Source organism: Odocoileus virginianus, chromosome 5 (genome assembly GCF_023699985.2).
Source record: "Odocoileus virginianus isolate 20LAN1187 ecotype Illinois chromosome 5, Ovbor_1.2, whole genome shotgun sequence".
NCBI lineage: Eukaryota > Metazoa > Chordata > Mammalia > Artiodactyla > Cervidae > Odocoileus > Odocoileus virginianus.
Window position 1 is genome coordinate 86959859 of NC_069678.1, and position 26731 is coordinate 86986589.

Consider the following 26731-nt stretch of genomic DNA (forward strand, 5'->3'; position numbering starts at 1 on the left):
TAATTCTCTTTGCACGAGAGAGAGAAAAAGAATTTGGTGTCAGCTGATCCCATCAACCCTATTTTTCATGCTCTACACCCCATCTTTGGCTCCAACTACTGAATTAGAATAGGAACAATGCAAAGAAACAGTGACGAACACCATGTGGCCAGGGGGACCTGGCTAGGCCCTCACTGCAGGAGCATACCCAAAAGACTCTTATTAGCAACTTCTTTAAGAAAAGAAAAAAAGAACCACATTGATTAAACTCCAATCGAATGTGAGCCAAACTTTACAGCAATGACCCGCAGCCCTGGCGCTTTCAAGGATATGAACAGCAGCAGCTGACAGGGTTTACCCTGCTTCCCAGAAGCAGTCATCCCACTGATGCAACACCCACCATGGAGTCCTGCAGCAGGTCCTCCAGGCGGGATAAGCTGGTGCTGTGGTCGCAGGAATACTTCCGTTTGATGGAATCTTGGAGGCTCCTCAAGAATGACTCCAGGTCTCGAGCGTCACTGAAGAACTGTGGGGATAAGAGGGAAGGGCACCTGGAGCTCAGTGCATCATTACACCAAGGTGGAGAAAGAGCAACCCGACTGTGCCGGTTGATTAGACAATCCTGGATCACAAAGGCCACGCCAGGGAAACAGCAGGGCTGGCTGCCACGAAGTCCACTGAACCCAATGCAAGAGTTAGTCTGCCTCACCCTTCAGAAAACACTGCTCTTTCTCCTTGTGTCCTGGCTGGTGACAGCACTTGACTGTCAGGTCTATTTTATGAAAAGCCTAGAGGCTGAGTGATCATGTGTTTCAATTTACTGATATGATTACAAAATGATCAGGAAGCTTATTTAATCAGCAGCAAATCCAAACAGAGATAATGGCTTATTTCCTCCTCCCACCCTCACCTGAAAACAAGCAGTATGTTCTTGATGTGGTGATAGACTGATGAAGAAAAAAAAAATGGTTCTGATATTTTACAGCCCCTTCCATCAGGAGGTGGAGTCTATTTTTATCCCCCAGCAAAGCCCTCCCCAAGCTGGGCTTGCTTTAGCCAATGGCACATTAATACATGTCACAGCAGAAAAAAGTACTTGTGTACCGGGACACGCTTTCTCTGGCTGCTTGTGGAACACAGCCACTCTTTCCCACTCCAGTTTACTTTTTGTTTCCCTGCTACCTTCTACCTCTGAAGTCATTCTATTAACCGTCATGTGCCACTTCAGCCTCCAGGAAAATCAAAAACAGGCAGAAAAATTTTTTAGAAGGATCCAGTAGGATAGCCTACTGGATGCTAGAGACTTGCATACTGACTTGTCACCCCAGTCTGCTGTCTGACATGGGAGTGACACAATTCGGGACCAACCAGCCCCCAGCCTGCCTGCCAACTGCCTGTAGCCAGTTGCACCCAGGCAAGATGAGAAAAAATCTTCAGCTGAGCTTAGCCCAAACCACCAAACCAGAGTTTCTCGAGCTGACTAATGGTTGTTGCTCTAAGCAACTAACTTTTGGGGTCGTGGTTTGTGCAGTAAAGGTTCACTGACACAGATGTGTTTTTAACCTCACCCAATCTGTGTGCAAGCTTGCAGGCACATGCCAGCACAGGCAATCACACTTACAGTCTCTTGCCTGAATGAAAAAAGGTATCCCCTCTGATGAAAACAGATCCATCCCCTCTGATGCTCATTCACATGCACGCGCGCACACACACACACACACACACATACACACAGCCCAGGTACCTGAAAATAAGCAGTATTCTCTTTCACGTGCTGCTCAACACACAAGCACAGCTGCTTCATCCACTGCAGCTGGGACTGGACAGCGGCGCTGTAAGCCTGCAACGACCAGGCACACGGACAGAAGGGCACGAGTTTAACAGACCTGCCACATATGTGCGAGGCACTCTTCCATCTACACTTCCGCTAGTGCCAGAGGCCAACAGAGGATACATGAGACACTTGGCTGGCATCAGCTCAAAGCTCCCCACAAAAAAGAGGCCTGTCTTTTATCCAACGTGGTTTTGCTAGCAGAGGTTACATAGAAAAGGCCTCGTCTACGCTCAGTTGCAACTAAACGATGGGGCAGCAAACGCCAGGTCTAAGTCAATCCCTCTGCTGTTTCTGCTGCCTCTTCCCTGGCCACAGGCACCACACCAAGAAGCAGGATATGTCTAGACAGTTCTGTGAAAAAATATGGTTCAGGTCACTTTCCCCATGAAGTCAGGAGTTGATCTCACTTCTGGTGTTTCTCAGTGTCCTCATTAGACTATTATCACAATTCTCTGCCATCTTTAGGGGACTGGGGTTAAAGGGAGAAGACCTAAGATGCATGATCCTTGATGCTTCCCCCAGGCCCCTAGCAGAGCTAAGTCTTTGATGTGAGCACTTGTATAATTACAGCCTCTGTGCACTTCACCCTCACACGTATGTGAGCACTTGTATAATTACAGCCTCTGTGCACTTCACCCTCACACGTACCTCCACAGTCTGCTTGGCGGGGTGGTTCTCAAGGGACAGTAGCTCGGCTGTATCTTGTAGAGACCGAAACACGTCCTGTTTCTCCTCTAGTTCCATTGTCAGCTCCTGAAAATTGAATTCAGCTTTATTCAGTAGGTGCTATTAAGGAAGGAGTAGAAATAAAGAAAAGGCTGTGTTCCCTACCCTACTTTACAGAAGCCCGCAGCCCAGGGTTAGTGCCAAAATGAGATGCATGAACGGTATGTGTCAGAGGATTTCAGAGAAGAGCAAAAATGCTGGAATCACTGGAGAATGGCTCACAGCAGATACGGGACCTGAGCCAGATGTGAGTAAGCAGGGGAACACAGCAGAGGCTGAAGGCAAGAAAGGAGGGAACGTGGCTGGAGTGGAGGGTTCACGTCAGCACCCACCAACACGGCACCTGATCCACACAGCTGACTGGCTGGCTCTAGGTTCTGTTAACACTTTAGGCCCCAGTTCAGAGGCCAGCTCTTCTGTGCCGGGAGGTACTGATCCTTGCTACCAGACTTGACCTTTCCTCCCTGATGCTCTCTGAGCACTTTCCTTATGTCTCTATCATAGCCTAAGTTTCATTCTTACCGATTATTTACTGTGTTACAGTATCGTTTCTCCCTTACTTCAGAAGAAGCATACTTCAGAGAATTCAGAATTTATAAGTAGCCAAGAATACACCTCAGGTAAACAATAGTAAGCCTTGCACTATATTCGCTCGCTAAATGTTACTTAGCCTTTTACACAACCCTTTGAAGTGTCACTATCATCCCATTTTACAGAGGTCCAGGGAGAGTAAATGACTTGCCAAGGTCACAGAGCTAACAAGCAGAGGAATAAGAATTTCACTTAAGGTCTATCTCATTTCAAAGTCTATAACCTTGACCACAAAGCTAAATTGCTTCTAAAATGATTCAATTTGTAGACTGCTGCTCTCGTCACCCCAAGACACTGCCTTTCTAACTACATTCCAAATAAATTCATTCTAGAGCTTGATTTCCCCTCTCTCCATATACACTTTCTCACAGGAACAGATGTATTAAGCAGGGTCCCTATTCTATCTAGCAAAATGCAAATCCCGAAACCCAGGCTCTCAGACCAGCCCCTCTGGCTCCTTCCGCTGCTGTTACCAAATATGACAGGTCTGTTGTGCCAGACTCACAGAGAAGTAATTTTTCTTGGCTGAGATATTGGGATTGTTGTCACTCCAGTCATATGCTAGTTCCTCCTCCTCCTTCTCATTCAACCAGATTAACTCAGCTGTAGCTCTCGAGACAAATTTATGTAGGCTCTGAAGGTGCCTCATCCGGAAACTAGAAGTTTCCTAGACAAAGGAAGGATTACAACGTTAGACTGTCAGCCTTTCATCTATAGAATATAGCACATTTGACATCAAAGCAAAGAATAGCTGAGGAAATGAATTTAGCGCTGCCTTTTAAATCTCTGGGTGTTTCTCCGCAGTTTTAAATTTAGTACAAGTTTGGTATGGGACTCCCGTGTCAGTCCCAGCTTGAAGTGAGAACATGCCAGTCCTGGGTGGGGCTTTGTGGATGAAGGACGGCCCTGGGCCGGTCCTGCTCTGCACAATCTCGGAAGACAAGAATGAGGAGCAAACAGAAGAGGGGTCCCTGCCCTGTCAATCTCTAACTTTGAGTTTTGATGGCTCAAGAGCACCCATGGCCACTGCTTTGGTGAAGCGTAACAACTAGGATCAGCTCTACTAAAAACTTTCTGGGGCAGTGGTTTCTAACCCAGGAAGAAAACTGAGAAAAATGTTATGATACATATGAACAACTGCACAGGAAACAAGATAACCTAATAAATAGAAAACCAAAATGGGCCCAAACCAAGAGCCTTCTGAATTAGGGAACCACACACTCCATGAACAGAACAAAACAGAGTTAGTCAAAACTCACCTTCAATTTACAATACTGTGTCTCCAGCTTTCCAAGAGTTTCAACATAACTGGTATGGAAATTTTGGGACATTTTTCCCTGATAAGAAAAGAATGAGATAAAAATATATTAGAGAAAAAGTAAACTATACTATGGTATGATTTCAACTATATAAATATTATGTCTGCACACAGACAGAGATTAGTTACTCTGAGAAAACACAAGTTTGGACAGTGCATCTCTGGGTGAGATCTGACAGCTCAGAGCAGCAATGAGTGTGGACAGCCTGGCAGAGTGAGCACACCTGACAGAGCTCATGGTCTTCTCCAGTAATTCTGGGAGGTTTCTAAGCAAAACTGTGCCTGCGGATTCCTCAACCTACTTAGATGCTTTTGGAAGAGGAGACTTCAAATTTAAAATGGGAGAACACCAAAGAGAGAGGGAGAGGAGAGACCGAGGAAACAGTTTTGCTTACCAGCTCTCTACTGCAGGTAGATGGGCAGTGGAAAGAGCATAAACTTTTGGATCCAAGGGCCTGAGTTTGGAAACTGCATTCGCTACTTACTAATTTTGACCTTAGCTTTCAGTATCACTATTTTTTTTAGTAAAAGGGGTTTATAAAAACACCTTTCCTGCAACATTATTTCAAAAAAGCAAGAGATACTTCATGTGCAAAAGGGACCTGTGGTCAGGTTTCATGACAGGGGTAGCTGCACTGTATACTGCTCCATCACACAGCCACCCCAGCTGCCCGTAACGGATTCTGAGTGCCTCGCACCTCGTACAGCCTGGCCTCCTTGACACTTGAGCCCAGTTCTTCCACACTGGCATGGATGTGCTGCTGTGTTTCCAGCTGCAGCTCTACACTAGGCAGGTCATTGCCCCACTCTGCTCGCTCCAATTTCATCTGGGAAAAAAAAATTATGAATATAATTTATTGCTAAGTTGGCAGAAAATGAAAACTGTCAGCATCAGTTTGGACCACATGGCTGTGGAGAGGAGACTGGCAAAAAGGACACCTAAACCATCTTCATCTTGGCCTCTTACAGGAAAGTACGTTATGACGTACCCTCAAGGAGCTGGAGGATAAACCCCATCCCTAAAAGCAGCAACAGCAGCCTTTTGTTGCTGCATGATGGGAATACATCCCTGAATTTACCAACAAGAAAGGTGTCCCCACAGGCTGGAAGGCTTAACTTTATAGTTTAGGCATTTCCCTTTAAGGAGTTTCACAATCAGAATGGAGATAAGAAATGAATATCCATAAATATTAAGCTCCATTCATGTCATCAACTATTGGCTATTGGAAGGTAATTGTAAAAGAGCTTGTCTTTGAGTTTATTTCTTGGTACAGGGGGAATCTGTCATCAGAAGATGGGAAGAATTTCATAGAAAACAAAAGGGTTAGAGGGTAAGAGGACGATGTCGAACTTGAAATGTTATCCTAGAATACATGTGAATACTGCCCCTTAGAACTGTGACAGAGCAGTCTTGCTTACACTTCAGAGCCGACACAAAAACAACAGTGAAGCAGCAGCTCCTCTGCAATGAGGGAACTTCAGAAAAGATAACTGAGGTTTACAGACTTGGCAACCTCTCCCACCAGCTCCCACGGACAGCACAGTCAGCTGAAGGGAAGAGCTCCGTGAAGGGCTTCAAATTAGAAAAGCCAATACATTTAAGCCTCCCCTGGTGGCTCAGGCAGTAAAGCATCTGCCTACGATGCAGGAGACCTGGGTTCAATCCTTGCGTCAGGAAGACACCCTGGAGAAGGAAATGGCAACCCACTCCAGTCTTCTTGCCTGGAAAATTCCATGGACAGAGGAGCCTGGTAAGCTACAGTCAGTGGGGTTGCAAAGAGTTGGACACAACTGAGTGACTTCACTTTCACTTTCATGCATTTAAGATGGGATTTTGATGACTGTAACTGATCTTATTCTTTCAAAATTTAATAGAGAAAGGGGCTTGGGAACTAGGCAGCAGTGATAATTAAGGGAATCTATACAAGGGGCACAGAGCAACCTGACCCTCTTAGACAAGTGCTGGGTTCAAGGAACCTCAGTGTGCTGCATAAGTATTTGGAATGTACACCCACCTGCATTTCTTCCACCCAAGACAGTAGTTCATACACAAATCGAAGGTTTCCTTCATCTTCAGAGGAGGAGATAGACACAAGTTCAGCCCGAGTCATGGGCTTTCGGAACCAGGAGGTAGAAGAAGAATGGGTTCCTTTGGTCAAGGGTTCTGCCTTCAGATGAGTAGTGGTTAAAGTGGAGGGTGGAACCAACTCAAGGGCCGTGAAGTGGCCCTTCCGGTACAAGTTCGTGCACTCCAGACGCAGCGTGACCAGCTCGTCCTGCAGACGCATGACCCTGACATGCAAGAAGAGAAAGAAAACGTTAAATTTAGAATGTGCTTTTTAAGGCAAAATTTCCCTATCTATTTGACAAGGATGAGGTAAAAATAAAGATGAGATCATCTTAGGGAAACTGTTTTAAAAAGAAAAAGTGTTCTGTGAACGCAAGGTGGTGTTATGTACATCTTCATGGTTCAGACTCATCTTTGAGGCAAGTGGCAAGTTACAGTGTTAACTGGAGGGAAGCAAATCAAAACCAGTGTCTACAACTCCTGGATGATGGAACAGAATAAACCATGAACTAAGGGGTCAAAAGGTGTAGCTCTTAGTCTCAGCTGTGTACAAAGATCTTCATCCTCGGCAGGTGTGTTGGGTTCTCCTCTATGAAAACTGACATTGAATCGCTCCAGCAGCTCTAAAGCAGACGTGGTACCATGGTGCTGCAGGTCCCTCTGAAGTATGTGGGGATGTTATAAGATGCCACACACAAAGATTAGGGAATCCTTCAGTACTTAGTGGGCAGGGCCTAGAATAAAGGAAACCTGCTTCTACCATGAGAATCTTCCTGCCTCAAATACCTGTAGCATCCCTACTGAGACACTGATCCCTAACGTCTAGGTTGCAAGATTCAGTGCCCAGCTCTTCACATCTGAGAACCAGTAGTGATCAGGCCCTCTGCTTGAGCCCCATGTTGCTCACCTAAAAGCCAGCTCTTCTAGCTGGTAGTAGTTCTCATCTCGTAGGATTTGGAGATCCACCTGCAGCTGTCTGATGAGACCTTCACACTCCTGAATGTACATGATGACATCTGACTCACACTGCACTGGCTGCCCCGACTCCAGGTGAGCAGCATCCTGAGAGAGAAAGGGAGAGTAAGAGGGGGAGAGCTCCCTCCGCTCTCACCCACTTGGACCCAGGGAGCCAAGGGGTCCGCTGCAATTCCAAGACAAATGAAGCTGGATCCTTCAACTGTGGACTTTAACCATTACAGCAGAGGCTGAGGAGCAGAAAACATGTGACATGAACATGCGAGACAGAACAGTCAGACTTACAGCCTGCAGTGTATTTTTAGCTAGTGTCAGCTTTTCTTCACAGCTCAGAGCACCATTCTGGATTTTGTTTGCAATCTGTAGCAGCAATTCCAGCCTAAAATAATAAGGTGAAAACCAGAGTCAAGGGCAGGGCTCAAAGCAGCCCAGTTAGTGATGCCAGCTCCCCTCCAGGCTCTGGACCGACCTCTCTACAGCTGGCCGAAGTGATTTCTCTCGCTCCAGCATCTCAATGATGAGTTTTCCCCACTCTTCTTCCACATCATTAGGGTGATAACCTTGAGGCAGTTTAATTCGGCCAAATTCAATCCATACCTAAAAACAAAACAGAGATACTCTTTTAGTCCAAAAACACAGCCATGCCCTCAGGCCCCCGTTTTAATTTATGCCTCGTCCATCACTTCTTGCTTCTTTTCCCAGCCATTCAGCAATTTTTCCCACTGTCTAATAAGAGATGACAAGTGGATATTTTAGCAGTACTTCACCTTCAAGTGAGAACAAAAAAGTCACCTCTAAAATAGGGACCACTTGCTTGAAATCCTTTCATTTCTTACACATTTTCCATAAATCCTCCTGTCCTCTATCCCCACTGTGGAAATGCCCATCTCCACAGCTTCAAATTCTCTAGGAAACAAAATGTGAAGGGAAGCCTCTTTCTTTCTATCTGAGAGAAAGAATTAGTCTTCCTCTGAGAAATAGGAAAACATCCATAAAACTCCAGATTTCTGAATCAATGTGTGCCACTTTCCAATAGGCCCTTGGAAAAACAGTGATGGCAGATACTTCCCCTTTACCGTAAATTTCTAAGAGCAGCCTGAGAGTGATGCTCAATCTGTCACCCTGAGAATATTGCTATTAACAAAGGTTTGGAAGAAGATGCAGGGAACAAAGTAACAAAGGGCCTCCCAGCAAACCCCAAGTCTCAGCAAAGGATAAGCTTCCTTACCTCTAATAATTTATATAATTCCTCAATTCTTCCTTTTTCTCTCTCCTTGGCCAGAATTTCTGTTTCTTTGAAGTGTATGTATTGATTATAAAGTGCCTACAAAATTAATATTTGGTGAATGAATGCAAACATCCTAGTTTTCATAAAACCTCACCCAGGAGCCAGCAGCAACAAGCTCTAAGACTTACTCCCCAGAGTGAATTAATGAAAAAAGATTTAAGTCCATAACTTTACCTTTAGTTCAACAGGGTTCTGGGGAAAGGATTTATCTGACATCAGAATTGTGTGCTGTTTGATCCAGGGAATGAGGGAGTCCACTCGGCTTTGGTACTCTTGCCACCTGGCGTCCACTTCCTATTGCCAAAATGTAGACACCACACACGCCCTGATTAGCAGTGTGCAAGAAAAGCTCAGGCCACCCCAAACCACATAAAGCCCTTTCCTTTAATTACTGGCATAGACACAGCTGCTCAGTTTAACACTCAGAGTCCCCAGTTTAAAGCTCCTCAAGGACTCTCAAGATGGGATTTAATTTCCTGACATCTATAATAGCCTATGCTGGACGCTACAAAATTAGCGCTATCTACATTCATTCTCATGGACCAAGGACAGCAGCCATGTATAAAGATGACGTGGATTCAGTCTGCTCGGTACAAAAGTGCTCTGTACACACTGAGGGCTGAAGAAACATAGTCTAATCAAAACACTCCACCCAAACCCATCACAGCCAGAAGGTATTTTAGGAGAGTGTTCTTTTACCGTAGCACTGATCCCTTCTCCACCCTCCGGGACTTTAGGGAAGGCATCATAAATTGAAGACACATAAGTGATTACAGACTTCTCGTCTGGAGATGGCACATCCACATCTGAGAGACAAAGGGCAAGAAATCTGTTAGAACAACAGAACCCGCCAGGGAGGAAATAATGAATGTATGTCAAACACCGCCAACTCCAGCCAGCTCTCACCTTCTGCATCCAGTAACCGGGTAACCCCTAGTCTTTCCGCTACTTCGAACGCCTGTTCCAGATTCTCTCGATTGCTCTGGATCTGTACCCTCTCCATATCTACCAGATCAGGTCTGCAAAAGTCCACCGAGACATATGAAATGCCCCCAGCTACAAATACATGGGAAGTCATACAAAGAAACCCTCTTAAAAGCACTCAGAGCTGAAAAACACTGGATAAGTTAGAAAGCAAGAGGTTTAGAGGAGCACTAGTCACCTTGTTAATCACACTCCAGGAACCCAGGGCTCCCTAATTCTAAACGTACAGGATGGTAGGTTTGCTAGATATCAAGGGAAAGGTATCAATTTTCCCAATGCGTGGCTATGACCACTAGGAGTATAATAATACTGATTTTTGTCATTCAAAATTCCTATTTCCCTCACCTACTCCAAGCAAGTCCCCACTTCAGGCCCTTTGCAATTGCTATTTCCTCCAAGTGAACCACGCTGACCCTAGAGGCCTACAGGGCCCACTCCTCATCCATGACTGTGCTCTAACGTCCTCATCAGAGAGGCCACAACTGACCACCCTGCCCAAAACACCCCAGCCCCATCACCTCTTCCCTCCACTGCCCTCACCCCTGTATGACAGCATGCACTTCTGTGTGTATTGCCTATTTTCCCCAGTGAAGAGTAAGCTCTATGAGGGGAAGAATTTAGCTGCTTCCTTCACTGCCCTATGAGCCCAGTGCTTAGAACAGCAGGAGTTCAGTACATATTCCTTTTTTATATATATAAAAAAAAATGAATCAGAGCCTGGATTGTCAGCTGAGAGGAAATGTGGCATTATAGCTAATTATAAGAAAGAGATGAGAAGCAGCCTCTCCAGGTCCTTGAGGCTTCACTGTATTTACCTGTATCTGTGAATAAGTGCATTGAACATCTTCCCATCACTCCAGCAGGAGGAAAAGTTGGTGCATTTGATTCCTGTGTAACCAGCTGTCACCTTCTGGGTCCACAGGAGCAGTTTCTCCTTAGCTGACATGTCCCCTGATTCTCCACTAATGTAGATGTCAGAGATCTGTCAAAAGATAGGACATGAAGCAATTTAGGATAAATAAGATGAAGCCTTTTAACCTTCTTTTCATACATGATGGCTCTTAGAAGGAGATCCAAGGCTGGCATCAGTTCAGATGAAAACTCCCAACATATACTCATTCTGTCCGGTAGTCAAAGAAATGCAATTTAAAGCTATGAGAGATCATTTTTTTCACCTGTCAAATTAGGAAAGTTTTTATTTTTTAATGATACTGGTCATTGTTGGAGAGAATATCTAAAATTGGGTATTCTCATGATATTGCCACTAGTGGGAGTGTAAAGGGCATAAACTGCCTCTGGAGGGCAGTTTTTAAGCAAATCTTAAAATATACATATATTTGATAGCAAGTTATCAGAGAAATGTGCAAAAAAATTTATACACAAATGTTTATCAAGACCAAAAGAAAGATAACAAAAGCAAAACAAACAACTGGGACTATATCAAACTAAAAGACTTCTGCACAGCAAAGGAAACCATCAACAAAATGAAAAGGCAACCTATAGGATGGAAGAAAATATTTATAAATCCTATACCTGATAAAAGATTAATCTCTAAAATATGAACTCACTGAATTCAATAGCAAAGAAACAAACAACCCAATTTAAAACTGGACAGAAGATTCGACTGGACATTTCTCTAAAGAAAACATACAAAAGGTGCATAAAAAGGTATTCAACATCACTGATCACTAGGGAAATGCAAAATAACACCATAATGAGTTATCACCTCACACCTATTAAAATGGCTGTCATCAGAAACAAGTAAACAAGTGTTTAAACAAGGTAACAAGTGTTTGTGAAAATGTGCTGCAAAGGGAATCCTTGTGCACTCATGGTGGGAATATAAATTGGTACAATCATTCTGGAACACAGTATAGTGGTTCTATAAGGGAAATGAAAACAGGATATTGAAGAGATATCAGCACTCCCATGTTCACTGCAGCATTATTCACAATAACTGAGATATAGGAACAACCTAAGTGTTCCTCAACAGACAGATGAATAAAGATGTGTTATATACAATAAAATATTATTCAGCAATGAAAAAGGAAACCCTGCCATTTGTGACAACATGGAGAAACTTGAAGGCATTATGTTAAGCAAAATAAGCCAAAGACAAATATTGCATGATGTCACTTTAAATGTGGAATCTAAAAAAAAAATATCAAAGCCATAGAAACAGAAAGTATAGCACAGTGGTTGCCTGTGGGGTGGGAGAAATAGGAAGAGGATAGAAAAAGGGTACAAACCTTTAGCTGTAAGCTGAATAAGGCCTGAGTATCTAATGTGAAACACAGGTGTCTACAGTGGAAAATACTGTATTGTATAATTGAAATTTGAAAAGTGAGTAGAACTTAAATGTTCTCACACACACACACACACACACAAATGTGAGATGATGGATGTTATTTAACTAGATGATGGGAATCCTTTCTCAATATACACATACAGGCACATAAACACACATACTGCAGGTTTGGTTCCAGGCCACAGCAACAGAGGAGATATCGATCACAATAAAGTGAGTCACACGGATTTTTGGTTCCCAGTACATATAAAAGTTAGGTTTACACTATACTACATTACACGTGCAATAGCATATGTCTTAAAAAACAATATATACACCTTAATTAAATACTGTATTGCTAAAATATGCTATGATCTGAGTTTTCAGAAAGTTGTAATCTTTTTGCTTGTGAAGGGTTTGAAATATAAGAATCAACAAAACATGGAACAGAGACACGAGGTAAGCAAATGTCATTGGAAAAATGACACCAGCAGTCTTGCTCAATGCATGGCTGCCACAAACCTTTAGCTTGTAAAAAAAAAAAAAAATATATATATATATATATATATATATCGTATCTGTAAAGCACAACATTTGCCTGAATATCAAATCACCATGATGTACACTGTAAATATGTCACAGTTTTGTCAATTATACTTCAATAAGGCTGAAGTTTTTAAAAAATGCTTATCAAAATATTATAGATATTTTACAGCAAAATATTATAAAGAGCTCAAACTAATGGGGAATTGATTGGTCACAAATTACAACACATACACAAGGCAGAATTCTTTATAGCACTTAAAAAGGTATGCTTTAGTAAAAAAGAAAAAAGAAGAAGAAGAAGTGATTAATGAGGGAAAAGTACGTTAATGAGATGAACTAAAGTAAAATTAAAAATGTGCTGTCAAATAAACTGGTTGCCTTTTCTAAGCCTTCCTCCACAGTAAAAATACTCAAGATATTTTTACCATACAAAGTTTGCTGATTTTATTACCAATAAAAAAAATCCTACTTATGGGAAAAAGGGTACACTTTAGAAAATGTTAGTGACAGGAGAATAACCATCATATTTTATAAAAAGAAAAAGAAGGGGGCTCCCCTGGTGGTTTAGTGGTTAAGACTGAGCTCCCAATGCAGGGGGCATGGGTTTGATCCCTGGTCAGGGAACCAAGATCTTGCATGCCACACAGTATGACCAATAAATTAAAAAAAAAAAATTTTCAGACTAAAAAACAAGAACGAAAAATACAAACAAAACAATAAATAATAATAGTGATTTTACATTAAAAATATATAGTTAAATAACAGTCATATATATGCATAATGTATGTGATAGATGTATATATGTATATACACCAAATTATTAATCATAGTTCTACCTAAGTGAAGGCATTATAGATGATTTTTATATTTCCCAAATTTTCTACATTATGTATATTTTTATATTTAGAAAAAAAGCTATTTTAAGAAACCTCCAAAATCTAGCACAGGACCTACTTTATAGAGATGGCAGTCTTGAGAGAGGAGAAAAGTACATGCCTTTGATCTTACACAGGCCTAGGTCTGAATCTCAATTTCACCAACTTTAAGTTGGACCTCGGTTATGACATCTGTAAAGTGGGAATCACACCCATTACCTTTTTAGGATTATACAATGATGAACCTAGCCCAACACACAGCTAAATTCAACAAATAAGAGTTCCCTCTCTCTTCCTTGAATAAATGGAGGTCTTTCTTCAGTTAATGCTGGCCTAATTCCCACAGCACTGACAATCTATATCATAAATTAAATGTTATCTTGCATCACTGGCTATTATTTAATATGTTTTTATTACCTAATACATGCTTCCCTAATAGCTCAGCTGATAAAGAAACCCCCTGCAATGCAGGAGACCTGGGTTCAATCTCTGGGTTGGGAGATCCCCTGGAGAAGGGCATGGTAACCCAGTCCAACATTCTTGTCTAGAGAATCCCCACGGACAGAGGAGCCTGGTGGGCTACAGTCCACGGGGTCTCAAAGAGTTGGACACAAATGAGCGTCTAAGCATAGCACAGCACATTATCTAATATCTCCGAGAGTATGTTTCCTGAGGTGCAGATACTACACCTGAACTATCAGAACGATTTAAAATCACAGCAGCCTCTGTGAAGGAAAGCTCCCTAACACAGAATTGTCCCAGCAGAAGCCTGGATGCTGTGGAAGAAGTAACCTCCTGCTCTGAGACTGTGATCAGGGCTGTTCCGTATTATCACCCATTGCACCTAGTGTTTTGCTGATCATATAATGGACATTTAAAATGTTTTAATTAATAATCACTTGGCTAATAAACAATGTGTGTATGAGTCACTCAGTCATGTTCGACTCTTTGAGATGCCATGGACTGTAACCAGCCAGGCTCCTTTGTCCATGGTCTTCTCTGGGTAAGAATACCAGAGTAGGTTGCCATATCCTTCTCCAGGGGATCTTTCTGTCCCAGGAATAGAACCTGGGTCTCCTGCATTGCAGGCAGATTCTTTACCTTCTGAGCCACCAGGGAAGCCCAGTAATAAATAAAACATATTTGGGGATAAGACCCACCTAGAATCAAGAGACACATCACTCTTCTGACAGCAAACTTACTCAGCAAATAATGTATAGTGTATCATCAAACAAGCCAAGGACCCAATAAATGGATCATGTTGCCCAAGCCATCATCCTGACGGTCCAGTGTAAACAGCCTCTCACTAGTACCAATTCCCTGCCAGTGCTCCTCCACAACATTCCTGACTGTTTATTTCAATAGCTAAATGATACCCACTCTGACATATCCCAGTTCTCCCACTGTATGTTTCACATACACATCAAAGCAAAATATTGCTGAGAACAGGAAATAGATTTGTTGATGTGAAAAGGGACAGAATTTGAATAAGCAAACTGAAATGTGAGTATTTGGGTTCTTTACCCTAAAAAGCAATTCCAGTTAATCAATTGATACTGTATATCCACAATATCACAGTCAGAATCTCTGATGGGATCTCCTGTCTTAGTATCACACTATCTTAGTATATTGTATTGGAAACAGTTCAATGAACAGCTGTACTTCAGATTTTCAACACAGCTATAATGAGACAGGGAAATGTTTAGATCCCTCAGGGAAAGGAAAAATACCCTGTTTGGATTAGGGCCTTCCTAGATTGTGAGCTGGATGAGAAAAATGGGATTATCATCATAATCATCTCAGTAATTAAATTTGGCTTTTGTCCATCTCTTCACGTATTACTCACATGCGATTGCAGTGCTGTCCTCTGAGCTATGTAGAAGCTTTTACCTTCATCTCCCAAATGGAGAATTCCAGCTTCAGAGCCAGGGAGCTTTCTCCCTCATCTGGATGTTTAAAAGGAACCATTTGGGAAAAGGGGACAGCTTCACTACCACCTCAGAGACTAAGCTCATCTACCTGAATTCTCTTTCAACACACAACTTCCCACAGCTTGATTAATTCCCTCTCTGAAGCATGTCTAGCAACAGAATATGCTCCTAACGAGACAGTAAAGAATCCGCCTGCAATGTGGGAGACCTGGGTTCCATCCCTGGGTCGTGAAGATCCCCTGGAGAAGGAAATGGCAACCCTCTCCAGTTTTCTTACCTGGAGAATTCCACGGACAGAGGAGCCTGGCGGGCTACAGTCCATGGGGTCGCAAAGAGCTGGGCATGACTGAGAGACTAACACACACTCATGTCAACAGGTATTTACTGAACAACATCTCATCTGTGCTTCGCACTACGGCAGACACCACACGTCAGGAGGAGGGAGAAGAACAGAAAATGTCAAATACCATGTACTCGTTCTGCTGTTACTTCTTGAGCAAAGATTATGTCCTAGGACCTGTGTTCAAGTTCTTGGTATCTCGAGACAAAAGCACAACCTTGGGCCTCAAGCTCAAACAATTTAGTAGGAAAGACAAGACAGCAACTCGAGAGCTCAACGCTGTGACAGAGGTGAGCAAGCACCCAAACCAGCAGTACCAAGGAACTTGGCAGAGGCAACAAGACAGCATCCACGCTGGGGTTCACGACCTAAGTGGAGGTTAGCCAGATGGAAAAGGGGGAACAGAAAACCAGACATGCTTGCTCTGGAAGAACTCAGTTGAGACATGCCATATCTCCGGCTAAAATAAGGCTGCTCCAAGCAGAGGCAGTCCCAAATCTCCCCAAATGACAATAGACAGATGGAAGAGAGAACTGGAGAAAGGAAAGCTTTGTGGCCCCATGAATACATAAACTTTTAGAAAAAATACCCATATTTAAAATAATGCACTTATTTACAAAACAGAAACAGATTCACAGACACAGGAAACAAACTTACAGTTATCAAAGCAGAAGGAGGGGATAAATTAGGAGCTTGGGATTAGCAGATACAAGCAAGTGTATATAAAATAGACAAACAAGGTTCTACCATATAACACAGGGAACTATATTCAATATTTTGTAATAAACCATAATGGAAAAGAAAGTAAAAAAAGAAGATATATATGAGTTACTTTATTATACACCAGAAACCAACACAACAATGTAAATCAACTACACTTCAAGTTTTAAAAATGAGCAGCATATCTAATGCATTAATTTAGCATTCATGCTTATTTTTACCTTTACATTTCATAAAATCATGTTATTCAGAGTCTTCACAGGCATCCTTACACAGTCTTTTTCATAAATAAAGGTACTTTAAGAAATAATAAAGCTACTATTTGGGTGCATTTTCTAGAAAACATCATCTACATTCCTTTCTAAGATTTCTGAGATAGAACAGCACTTGTCTGAATCCATGCTGTCCTTGTAAATTTCATCCTCAGCCACAAGAATCCAATTGTGTAACACTGTTTTTTTCCCATTCATTCTATTGCTATTTATGATTTCCATAATGTGATCACTTGCTGTGTGTGTGTGTTTTTATAAGTGATGTGGGTGATGTTTGAAAGTTTTCGGGACGTTCCTGGTGGTCCAGTGGTAAAGATTCCATACCCCCACTCCAGGAGGTGCTGTTTGATCCCTGGTTGGGGAACTAAGAGCCCATGTGCTGCGCAGCATGGCTAAAAAAAAAAAATGCTTTTAATTTTAAAAAATAAAGTTTTAAAAAATATGATTAAACACATACAATTGCTACATTCAACACTTCAACTTAGGTTATTTTCTCAAGAATAATAGTTAAAACTTTCTTAGATTTTTGGTTACTCTTTCTTTCTTTTTGGCCATGTGGCTTGCGAGATCTTAGTTTCCCAACCAGGGATCGAAACCAGGCCTCCTGATTGGAAGCATAGAGTCCTAATCACTGGACTGCCAGGGAATTTCCTCAGTTACTCTTTTTGTTGAACTAATTTTGTTAGTTGATCTCTACAAAAACTGGTATCCAATGAATTAGCAGATTCATTAATCCTTTTTCATGAACTGACTATAATTTCACTGGGAGCCCAATAACAAGAAAGACTTTATTTTTAAAAATCCAAAACAAAAAGAATCTGCCCTTCTCTTTTTTTGAAGGCTAATTTCTGAAGGAAAAAACTTTACCTTGTATTTAGGCATATGTGGTAAAAACACAGGGAAGAGTTTCACATAATTTAAGGCCCCAAAAGAGGAACAATAATACAGTAAGTAGGGACTTCCCTGGTGGTCAGTGGTTAAAATGCCACACTCCCAATGTAGGAGACCTGGGTTCAATCCCTGGTCAGGGAACTAGATACCATATGCTGCAACTAAGAGTCCACATGCTGTATCTAAAGATCCTGTATGCTGCAATGAATACTGAAGATCCCACGTGCCGTAATGCCTGTGTGCATGCTAAGTTGCTTCAGTCATGTCCAACTCTTTGTGATCCTGTGGACTGTAGCCTGCCAGGCTCCTCTGCCCATGGGATTCTCCAGGCAAGAATACTGGAGTGAGTGGGTTGCCATTTCCTTCTCCACATGTGCTGCACTAAGACCCAGCAAATAAAAAATTATTTTAAAAAAATATAGGAAATAGTAATATTCAATAGAGGATCTCAGCTTAATTAATAATTAGTATGGGCTAGAGTATTGGAGCAGGAAATGGCAACCACTCCAGTGTTCTTGCCTGGAGAATCCCAGGGACAGGGGAGCCTGGTGGGCTTCTGTCTATGGGGTCGTACAGAGTCGGACACAACTGAAGTGACTTAGCAGCAGCAACAGCAGAGTGATAAAAATGGGCTTCCCTGCTGGCTCAGCTGGTAAAGAATCCACCTGCAATGCGGAAGACCTAGCTTTGATCCCTGGGTTGGGAAGATCCCCTGGAGAAGGGAACGGCTACCCACTCCAGTATTCTGGCCTGGAGAATTCCATGGACTGTATAACACCATGGGGTCACAAAGAGTGGGACACAACAGAGTGACTTTCACTTCACTTCAGAGTGATAAAATACTTCTTAAAGAAGTGTGATTTAAACGCATCCTTGAAGGATGTTATAGAAACAGACAAAAAAAAATGAAGACAAGAATTCTATGTAGAAAGTAGATACAAACAAAGGTTAGAAGCTGGAACAGGAATAGTAGTGGACAGTTAAGAGGTCGACCTGTTAAGACATGGAAGTCCTACTGGGGGATCGATATAGGAGAGAAGATTAGACAGATTATGGAGGGGCTGGAATACCAGGCTGAGGAATGCGAACTTTGTAAGTCTATGTAAGTCTCAGGGAATGAGCTAGATGTAACGTGCTAATAATAATACTTGATTCATGTGTCTTGAAGTTTCTAGCTGACTTCATCCCACTACAGTGAAGGCATCAGACTTTGAAAACTTTCACTCAAGAAACAGGTGAGGGTACAAGGTAGTAATTCATTACAAATGCCTCGCTAGAGAGATCTTATGGCAGCTGTGTTTATTACCAACAGAAGAATTAGGTAAAGATCACGGGAGCTCTCCTTTCAGTATTCAAATTCAGAGTCATGGAAAACTTTTCAGAGAATATAATTAGAATGGAAATCCTGGATCATAGAATATGGGAATTTTAAAATTTTCCTAAATATCGCCAAACTACTGTCCAAATAACACCACCAATTTACACTTCTATCAACAAGGGTGTAAAACGTTTCTTCCATCATTCTGCATCTTTGCCTACACTATGCATTTTCAAACTTTTTATTTTCTTCCAGTCTCATTGGTATAAAACAGCATTCTGTTGTTACTTTGAGTTTTATATCTTGGAATACTAGTGAGAAAGAATCCTGTGTATGAGGCATTTGGGTTTTTTTCCTTCTTCTTTTTGTGAATTGCTTATTCCTGGGCTTTCCCCTATTTTTTCTACTAGCATGTTTACATTTTTCTTGTTTATTTATAGAAATTATTTAAATAACATTAATAACTGATGACTGAGTGACTAACACTTTCACTTTCATTGAGTTTTACTTCCATCAACTCTTATAATTCTCACAACAACCCTGAAAAGTATATACTATTCCTATCCTCAGTTTACAAAGGAGGAAATTGTGCCACAGAGATATTAAGTAACTTGCCCTGAGGTACACTCAAACTCAGCCAACCTGGCTCCATACTCTTAACCATTTCACTTACACTACACTTCAAATATTCTGGACATTAATCTTTTTTCAGCATATGCACTACATAATGTGTGTGTGTGCACACGCGTGCATGCTCAGTCATGTCCAATGCTTTGCAACTCCATGGACTGCAGCCTGCCAGGCTTCTCTATCCATGGAATTTTTCAGGTAAAATATTGGAGTGGGTTGCCATTTCCTTCTCCAGGGGATTTTCCAGACCCAGGAATTGAACCCACATCTCTTGCATCTCCTGCACTGGCAGACAGGTTCTTTACCAGATGAAGCCACCAGGGAAGCTCCATGCAGTATATAATAATTCCACCATTATTTTTCCTAACAGTAGAGAAGAATAACAAAACTAAGAGATGGGTCTTTGAAAAGATTAATAAAATTGGCAAGCCTTCAGCTAGACTCACCAAGAAAAACAGAGTACACAAATAAAATCAGAAATGAAAGAGAAGATGTTACAACTGATGCCATAAAAATACAAAGGATTGTAAGAGACTACTATGAAAAATTATACACCAACAAGTTGAACAACCTAGAAGATATGGATGAATTCCTAGAAATATACAACCTAACAGGACTGAATCAAAATGAAACAAAAAATCTGAACAGACTGATTAATAGTAAGGAGAATGAATCAGTAATCAAAAATCTCTCAACAAACAAAAGTCCAGGACAGCTTCAATGATAGACTCTATCAGACATTCAAAGAAGAATTAACACCAATACTTCTTAAATTTCTTCCAAAAATAGAAGAGGCGGGAACTCCTCTAAACTCATTTTATGAGGCCAGCATTACCTTGCTAACAAAACCAAACAAAAACAACACAAGAAAAGAAAATTACAGGCTAACATCCCTGAAGAACAGAGATCCAAAAATCCTCAAAATAATACTAGCAAACCAAATTCAACAATACATTAAAAGGATCATATACCATGATCAAGTAGGATTTATTCCAGGTATGCAAGGATAGTTCAACATCCATAAATCAGTCAATGTTATATACAACACATTAACAAAAGGAAGAACAAAAGTCATATCATCTCAACAGATGCATAAAAATCACTTGACAAAATTCAATAACATTTATGATAAAAATTCTCAACAAAGCAGGTATAGAGGAAAGGTATTTCATCATAATGTTAGCCAGAGCTAACATTATACTCGATGATGAAAAGATGAAAGCCCTTCCTCTAAGATCAGGAACAAGACAAGGCTGTCTACTCTCACCACTTTATTCAGCATAATGCTGAAAGTCCTAGCCAGAGCTACTAGGCAAGGAAAAGAAATAAAAGGCATCCAAATTGGAAAGGAAGACATAAAAGTGCCACAATTTTCAGGTGACAGGATATTATATATAGAAAACCCTAAGGACTCCTAAAGACATCAAAAAACTATTGGAATAAACAAATTCAGTAATTTGCAGAATACAAAATCAATATACAAAAATCTGTTGCATTTTTATACACTAGTAACAAACAATCAGAAAGGGAATTAAGAAAACAATCCCATTTACAACTGCATCAAAAAGAATAAAATGTCTAGGAATAAATTCAACCAAAAAGGTGAAAGACCTGTATATTGAAAACTATAAGACATAAATGAAATAAATTTCAACACAAATAAATGGAAAGAAATTCTGTGCTCACAAACTGGAAGAATCAATACTGTTAGAATGTCCATACTACTCAAAGCAACTTACAAATTCAAAACAATCTCTATAAAAATTCCAATGGCATTTTTCAATTAGAACAAATAATCCTAAAATGTGTATGGAAATACATACACACACACACACACCCTCACTGATTAACCAAAGCAATGTGGAGAAAAGAACAAAGCTGGAGGCATCATGCTCCCCAATTTCCAACAACATTACAAAGATTAAAATAGTATGGTATTTGGCATAAAAATAGACATATAGATAAATGAAACAGAAGATAAAGCCCAGAAACAAACCCATGCATATGCAGTTAATTAATTTACAAACAAAAGGAGCCAAAAATGCTCAATGGGGAAAGGAGAGTCTCTTCAATAAATGGTGTTGGGAAAACGGCAGCCACATGTAAAAGAATAAAACTCAACCACTATCTTACACCATATCTCCAAATTAACTCAAAGTGGATTAAAGACTTGACCATAAAACCTAAAATCATAAAACTCCTAGAAGAAAACACAGAAACTCATCCTTTTATGTGGAATCTAAAAAGAAATGATACAGATGAATTAACAAAACAGAGACTCACAGACTTAGAGAACAAACTGAAGGTTGCTTGTGGGAAAGAAGAGTTATGCAGTTTGGGATGGACATGTATACTCTGCTACTATTTAACATGGATAACCAACAAGGACCTGCTGTATGGCACATGCAACTCTGTGCAATACTATGTGACAGATGGATGGGAGGGGCGTTTGGGGAGAATGGATACCTGTATATGTATAGTTGAGTCCCTTCCCTGTTCACCTCAAACTATCACAACATTGTTCATCGGCTATGCCCCAATACAAAACAAGAAGTTTAAAAAAAAGGAAAGAAAGAAAACAAGCAGCAAGCTCCTTGATGTAGATTTGGGCAATGATGTATTTAATCTGATGCCAAAAGCAAAACAACAACACACACACATAAAACATCAACAACAGACACACAAAAAGCTTCTACAAAGCAAAGGAAACCACCAACAAAATGAAAAGGCAACCCACTGAATGGGAGGAAATACTTGCTAAGCATACATGTGATAAGAAGTTAACATTCAAAATACACAAAGAATTTACACAACTCAACAGCAAAAACATAAACAATCCCATTTAAAAGTGGGCAGATCAGAATACACATTTTTTCCAAAAAGTCACACAGATGGTCAACAGGTATATCAAAAGATGCTCAACATCACTTCCGGTACTTATCCAAAGAAAATGAAAATACTAACTTGAAAAAATATATGCACCTTCAGTGCAGCTTTATTTACAATAACTAAGATTTGAAAACAACTGAAATGTCCATCAATGGATGAACAGATAATGGAATTGTGGCATATATACTCAACGGAATATTATTCAGCCATTAAAAAGAACGAAATCCTGTCATTTGCGACAACATCGTTGGATCTCGAGGGTATTATGCTAAGTGAAATAAATCATACAGAGAAAGACAATACTGTATGATCCTTCTTACACATGAAAAGCTTGGGGGAAAAAAAAAAGGTTTATAGATACAGAGAAGAAATTGGTGGTTCCCAGAGGTGTGTGGGATGATATTTTTTTAAAAAGATAATAAACTCATTACATGTTAATATAAATAACATAATTTGACAAAAATTATTTTCCAAAACAAATTAGTGAAAAGAACAGTGAAAAACAAGTCAAAACTCAGAAAAAATGTTACGCTTGAATTGGAAAATACCAAATATATATTAAAAAAAAAGAATATTGTGAATTCCTATGTACCAATCACCCAGTTCCTACCATATCAACTCATAGCTAATCTTGCTTCATCTACACTCCACCCACTTCACTCCTCCCCTATTATCGTAAAGCAAATTCCACACTCTCATTTCCTCCAAAAATATTTCAGTATGCATCTCTAAAAAGATTCTTCTTTTTTTAACATAGCCACAACACCATTGTTATACCTGAAAAATAATCATTATTCTTTGGTAGTATTTTTAATTAAGTAAAATTATTTAAAAGAAAAAACTCCTTTCTTAAATAAAGGTTCTAACTGTAACTTTAACTGCTACATTCCTCCAATAGTACCATCTGGTGAATTTTGCTTTCTTCTTGTAATACAAAGTCAGTATTAGTAAAAACAACTTTCCCTATAATTCAAGAGGAGAAATGGGAAAGGGATACTTATAACTGAAAAGGCTTAGCCCAGAAAATAATATACCAACTGATTTCTTTCTCATCATGTCCAGCCCCAGTGTTTTCTAACTATTCACCCGATATCTAAGGGTTTGTGGCAAGGGCGATGGTATTCGGCCAAATTCTTCATTCAACAGAATCCACTAACCACGGCCGGGAGACTGGCAGTGCAGCCAAGGGAGAAAAGAAAGGGATTTTCAACAATTTTCCTTGTTCCATTAAGCCAGGTATTATAGCTATCGATGGCAGCTGGGAGCAGGGAGTCCTCCTGAGAGATGGATTGGACCAGTGAAGGCCTTTGTCTGACATCAAAGTACAATTGCTGTTAACTCACTCCCACCCAGCTCCAAATCCTAGTCTACTACTTATTCTGAAAACCATTTTTGTCCCCTGCCGCTGTCATCCTATTTCTGTAGTTAACTGTTTCCTGTCAAGAGAAGAATCAGCTCTACCAGGTGAACAAAAAACCAGACCATTTGTCTTCTATTACCCAAAGCCGGCACTCAGCAGGAATCAGTTCCAATTTCTCTCTGTCCTGGAAAGAAACAAACCCACTGCCACGTTTCTGTGTGGGCAGAGTCTGGCCCCACTCCCATCACCATGCCCTGGAGTCATCAACGGGAGAGACAATGTGGCCTCAGTTATGTCAAGGACAGACGCCACTCTGGAGCGCAAAGTTTTCTGTTTTCTACCCTGACATGTTAAAGACAAGACAAAACAGGAACCAACCAACCAACCAACCAACCATCAACTCTGTTGGAATGCCTGCTGTTCCCTCTTTAGGAAGGAGTTGGTGTGTGACCAGCAGCAGCTGCTATCCTGACCCCTGCGTCCTCCCAGGGCCCTCACATTCCAGTCAGATGCTCTCGCCCTGAGGCTCAACCCACATTTCCCAGGAGATCTGCAGTGTCAGAACACGCTCCCCTGCCTCTCTGGCTGTCGCCGTCCCCAGGCCTTGTGAGCAGGCTGCCAGGCAGGGTGCAGGTCCCTGAAGACAAGACCTTCAGAGACCAAGGAGGGTTTCAGGACCCCGTGAACTTAAGGACCTTCATCCTTAAGAGATAAGGGACACATCTTGAGAAGTCACTTCTTATCTATCTGTCATACAGGATGGTCATACAGTCTGTGGTCCCTGCATCACCAGATGGACACAGAACCTCAAAGCCGTGCCAGACTTCTGAGCTGACTCCAGGTCACCTAGTTTTTCTTCCTAGGCCATAACTGTGTAGTCTGGTTGTGCCTGCTCTCGGGGAAGCTGGGACAGGATGTAGAGCTTGATTGCCCAGAAAGCACCACACAACAGTATGATTCTCATACTGAACAGCCCAAGAGTCACACTGATGTTGATTTGGTCAAACTACAGACCACGGTCCAGAGGTTTCTTCTACCAATCTCTTCTTGGAGGCTCCTCACAGAGTTGTCCAGAGCCTTCCTGCTCCAAAAGTACCACAGCCACCTACAGGACATTATCTTGAACTGACTTCCACTAAATGTGAGCTCCTTCACATTTTACATTCCAAAGTTTCTGAAAACCTCACACTTAATTCTAAGCATGTATCCTAAATCATCACGATGCCTCCACAACTTCAGGAATATCAAAAGAGCGATCAGTTCAGCCACTGGTTCTGCCACCATTACTCTACATCCCTCTGTACCAAGGTAAAAGCCGCCTTTGACATTTCCTCTCATCCAGTGAAACTCAGACAACCCCACCCCAGCAGCCTCACTGCCTCCCTCTCCACCTTAACACACACACACACACATTTTTATATGAAAAGCCCAAGGATGCCTCTTGCCCAACCACGTAATAAATACTTTTCAATGACCATTTTTTCCTCCAACTATTTGGAGTCTCCAAACTCTATAATAACAAAGGGCACTGAAATGGGCCTATCCACGGGGGAAATTCATTACCCAAATAGGCATTTTAACCACAGGTCACCTTAAATTTGCATCTCTCCCCAGCGTCCTGCTGTTGGTGAGAAGCATGTGGGCCCCTGTCTGCTTGCAGGCACCAGGGCAGCTGCCCACAGCCCAGCACGGAAAATGCCCTGCTCCATCTTCTACCTCTGGCCCTCTGGCCCCCTAAAGCTTTTTCCTTCTGCTGCAGAGACCAATATGCCAACAAAAGTTCTTCAGTCACTGACGATTATAACTTCAGCCACCTACACGCTCACCCCGTATGTGCAGACGAGACCCTGCGCCACCTGGGGCTCTCCCTCCTCTCTCCGTTCAGAGCTCTTAAAGTCTCACTTGCTCCTCGACTCCGAAAAGCATCACAGCACCCACCACCTACCACTACCACCACCTCCACTTACATCTGAATGTGTATCTCACAAACAAAACCATGTTAGGGACATGGACAAGTCTGATCAGAAAACAGACTGTTTCTAGCCTTGAACCTTCAGACTGCTCTAACCCCCTCCATCTGCCCCCTCAAGCTCTGGACTCATCTCCAGATAAACCTATGTCCCTCTCCTCCAGTGCTGGAATCAGGAACCAGCGGAGGACTAGCCACTCCACCTCGGGAATGGGTGTTGTCGTTAGCAGTGTCCCCTCGGGAGAAGGATTACATCAGCTCCAGGAAGGACACCATTCTCCAGGGAGAAGAGCAGTCACACTCACACAGAAGACAGTGCCTCCCCCTGACCCTTCCACCTCACTTCAAAGAGTCAGCCAGCCTCCCCGTCACCTCTGTGTACACAACTTCCTACAACAGGGAAGCTGATAACAGACCTGCTGAGAGTGAAGTATTACCTAGCACTGCACCTTGAGAGATAACCCCACCAGATAGCTCGAGCAATTATGCGGCATGATTACCCAGAGTCGGAGTCCCCAGAGACAAGAAGCTGGTTTCAAGCACCAAGGGGCAGACCTGAAATAGATTCTGCTTGCCAAGCGCAGCAGTGGCTAACTCCCGGCATCCGACTGACAGGTAAAGCGTAAGAAGCGCTCCTCACTGCTCGCCGCGCTCCACTTCTGTAAGTTTGAGGCCAGTAATGCAAACCACCGCTTGACTATCCCTTAAGCATGCCCACCCGTCAACTCTAGACCCCATAAGGGGGTGTGGCTTGCCTCCAAAGAAAGGGTGCCATCCTCTTCTGAGAAGGACGTGGAGCTCTTTTCAGGCTCCGGGTCTTTAGGCTGGATTCCACGTAAGTGGGGCCCGTCGCTGCCATAGCCGGAGGAGGACAGCAAGATGCTCACAGTCCGGCCACTGATGGATACGTCACTCTGAGAAGCAGGCAGTCTGGGCACCT

At 41.8% G+C, this 26731-nt stretch overlaps 1 protein-coding gene across 1 annotated transcript in view; it reads right to left on the reverse strand.

Moving 5' to 3' along the window:
• Positions 1 to 26731, reverse strand: part of MACF1 (microtubule actin crosslinking factor 1) — a 338082-nt gene that overhangs the window by 150195 nt on the left and 161156 nt on the right. Inside the window, 15 exon segments of the mRNA XM_070468372.1 lie at positions 380 to 505; positions 1724 to 1819; positions 2462 to 2566; positions 3636 to 3797; positions 4390 to 4467; positions 5147 to 5275; positions 6464 to 6740; positions 7424 to 7578; positions 7777 to 7870; positions 7961 to 8088; positions 8720 to 8815; positions 8954 to 9073; positions 9479 to 9585; positions 9686 to 9798; positions 10579 to 10745. Coding sequence (XP_070324473.1) covers positions 380 to 505; positions 1724 to 1819; positions 2462 to 2566; positions 3636 to 3797; positions 4390 to 4467; positions 5147 to 5275; positions 6464 to 6740; positions 7424 to 7578; positions 7777 to 7870; positions 7961 to 8088; positions 8720 to 8815; positions 8954 to 9073; positions 9479 to 9585; positions 9686 to 9798; positions 10579 to 10745 — 1953 coding nt within the window.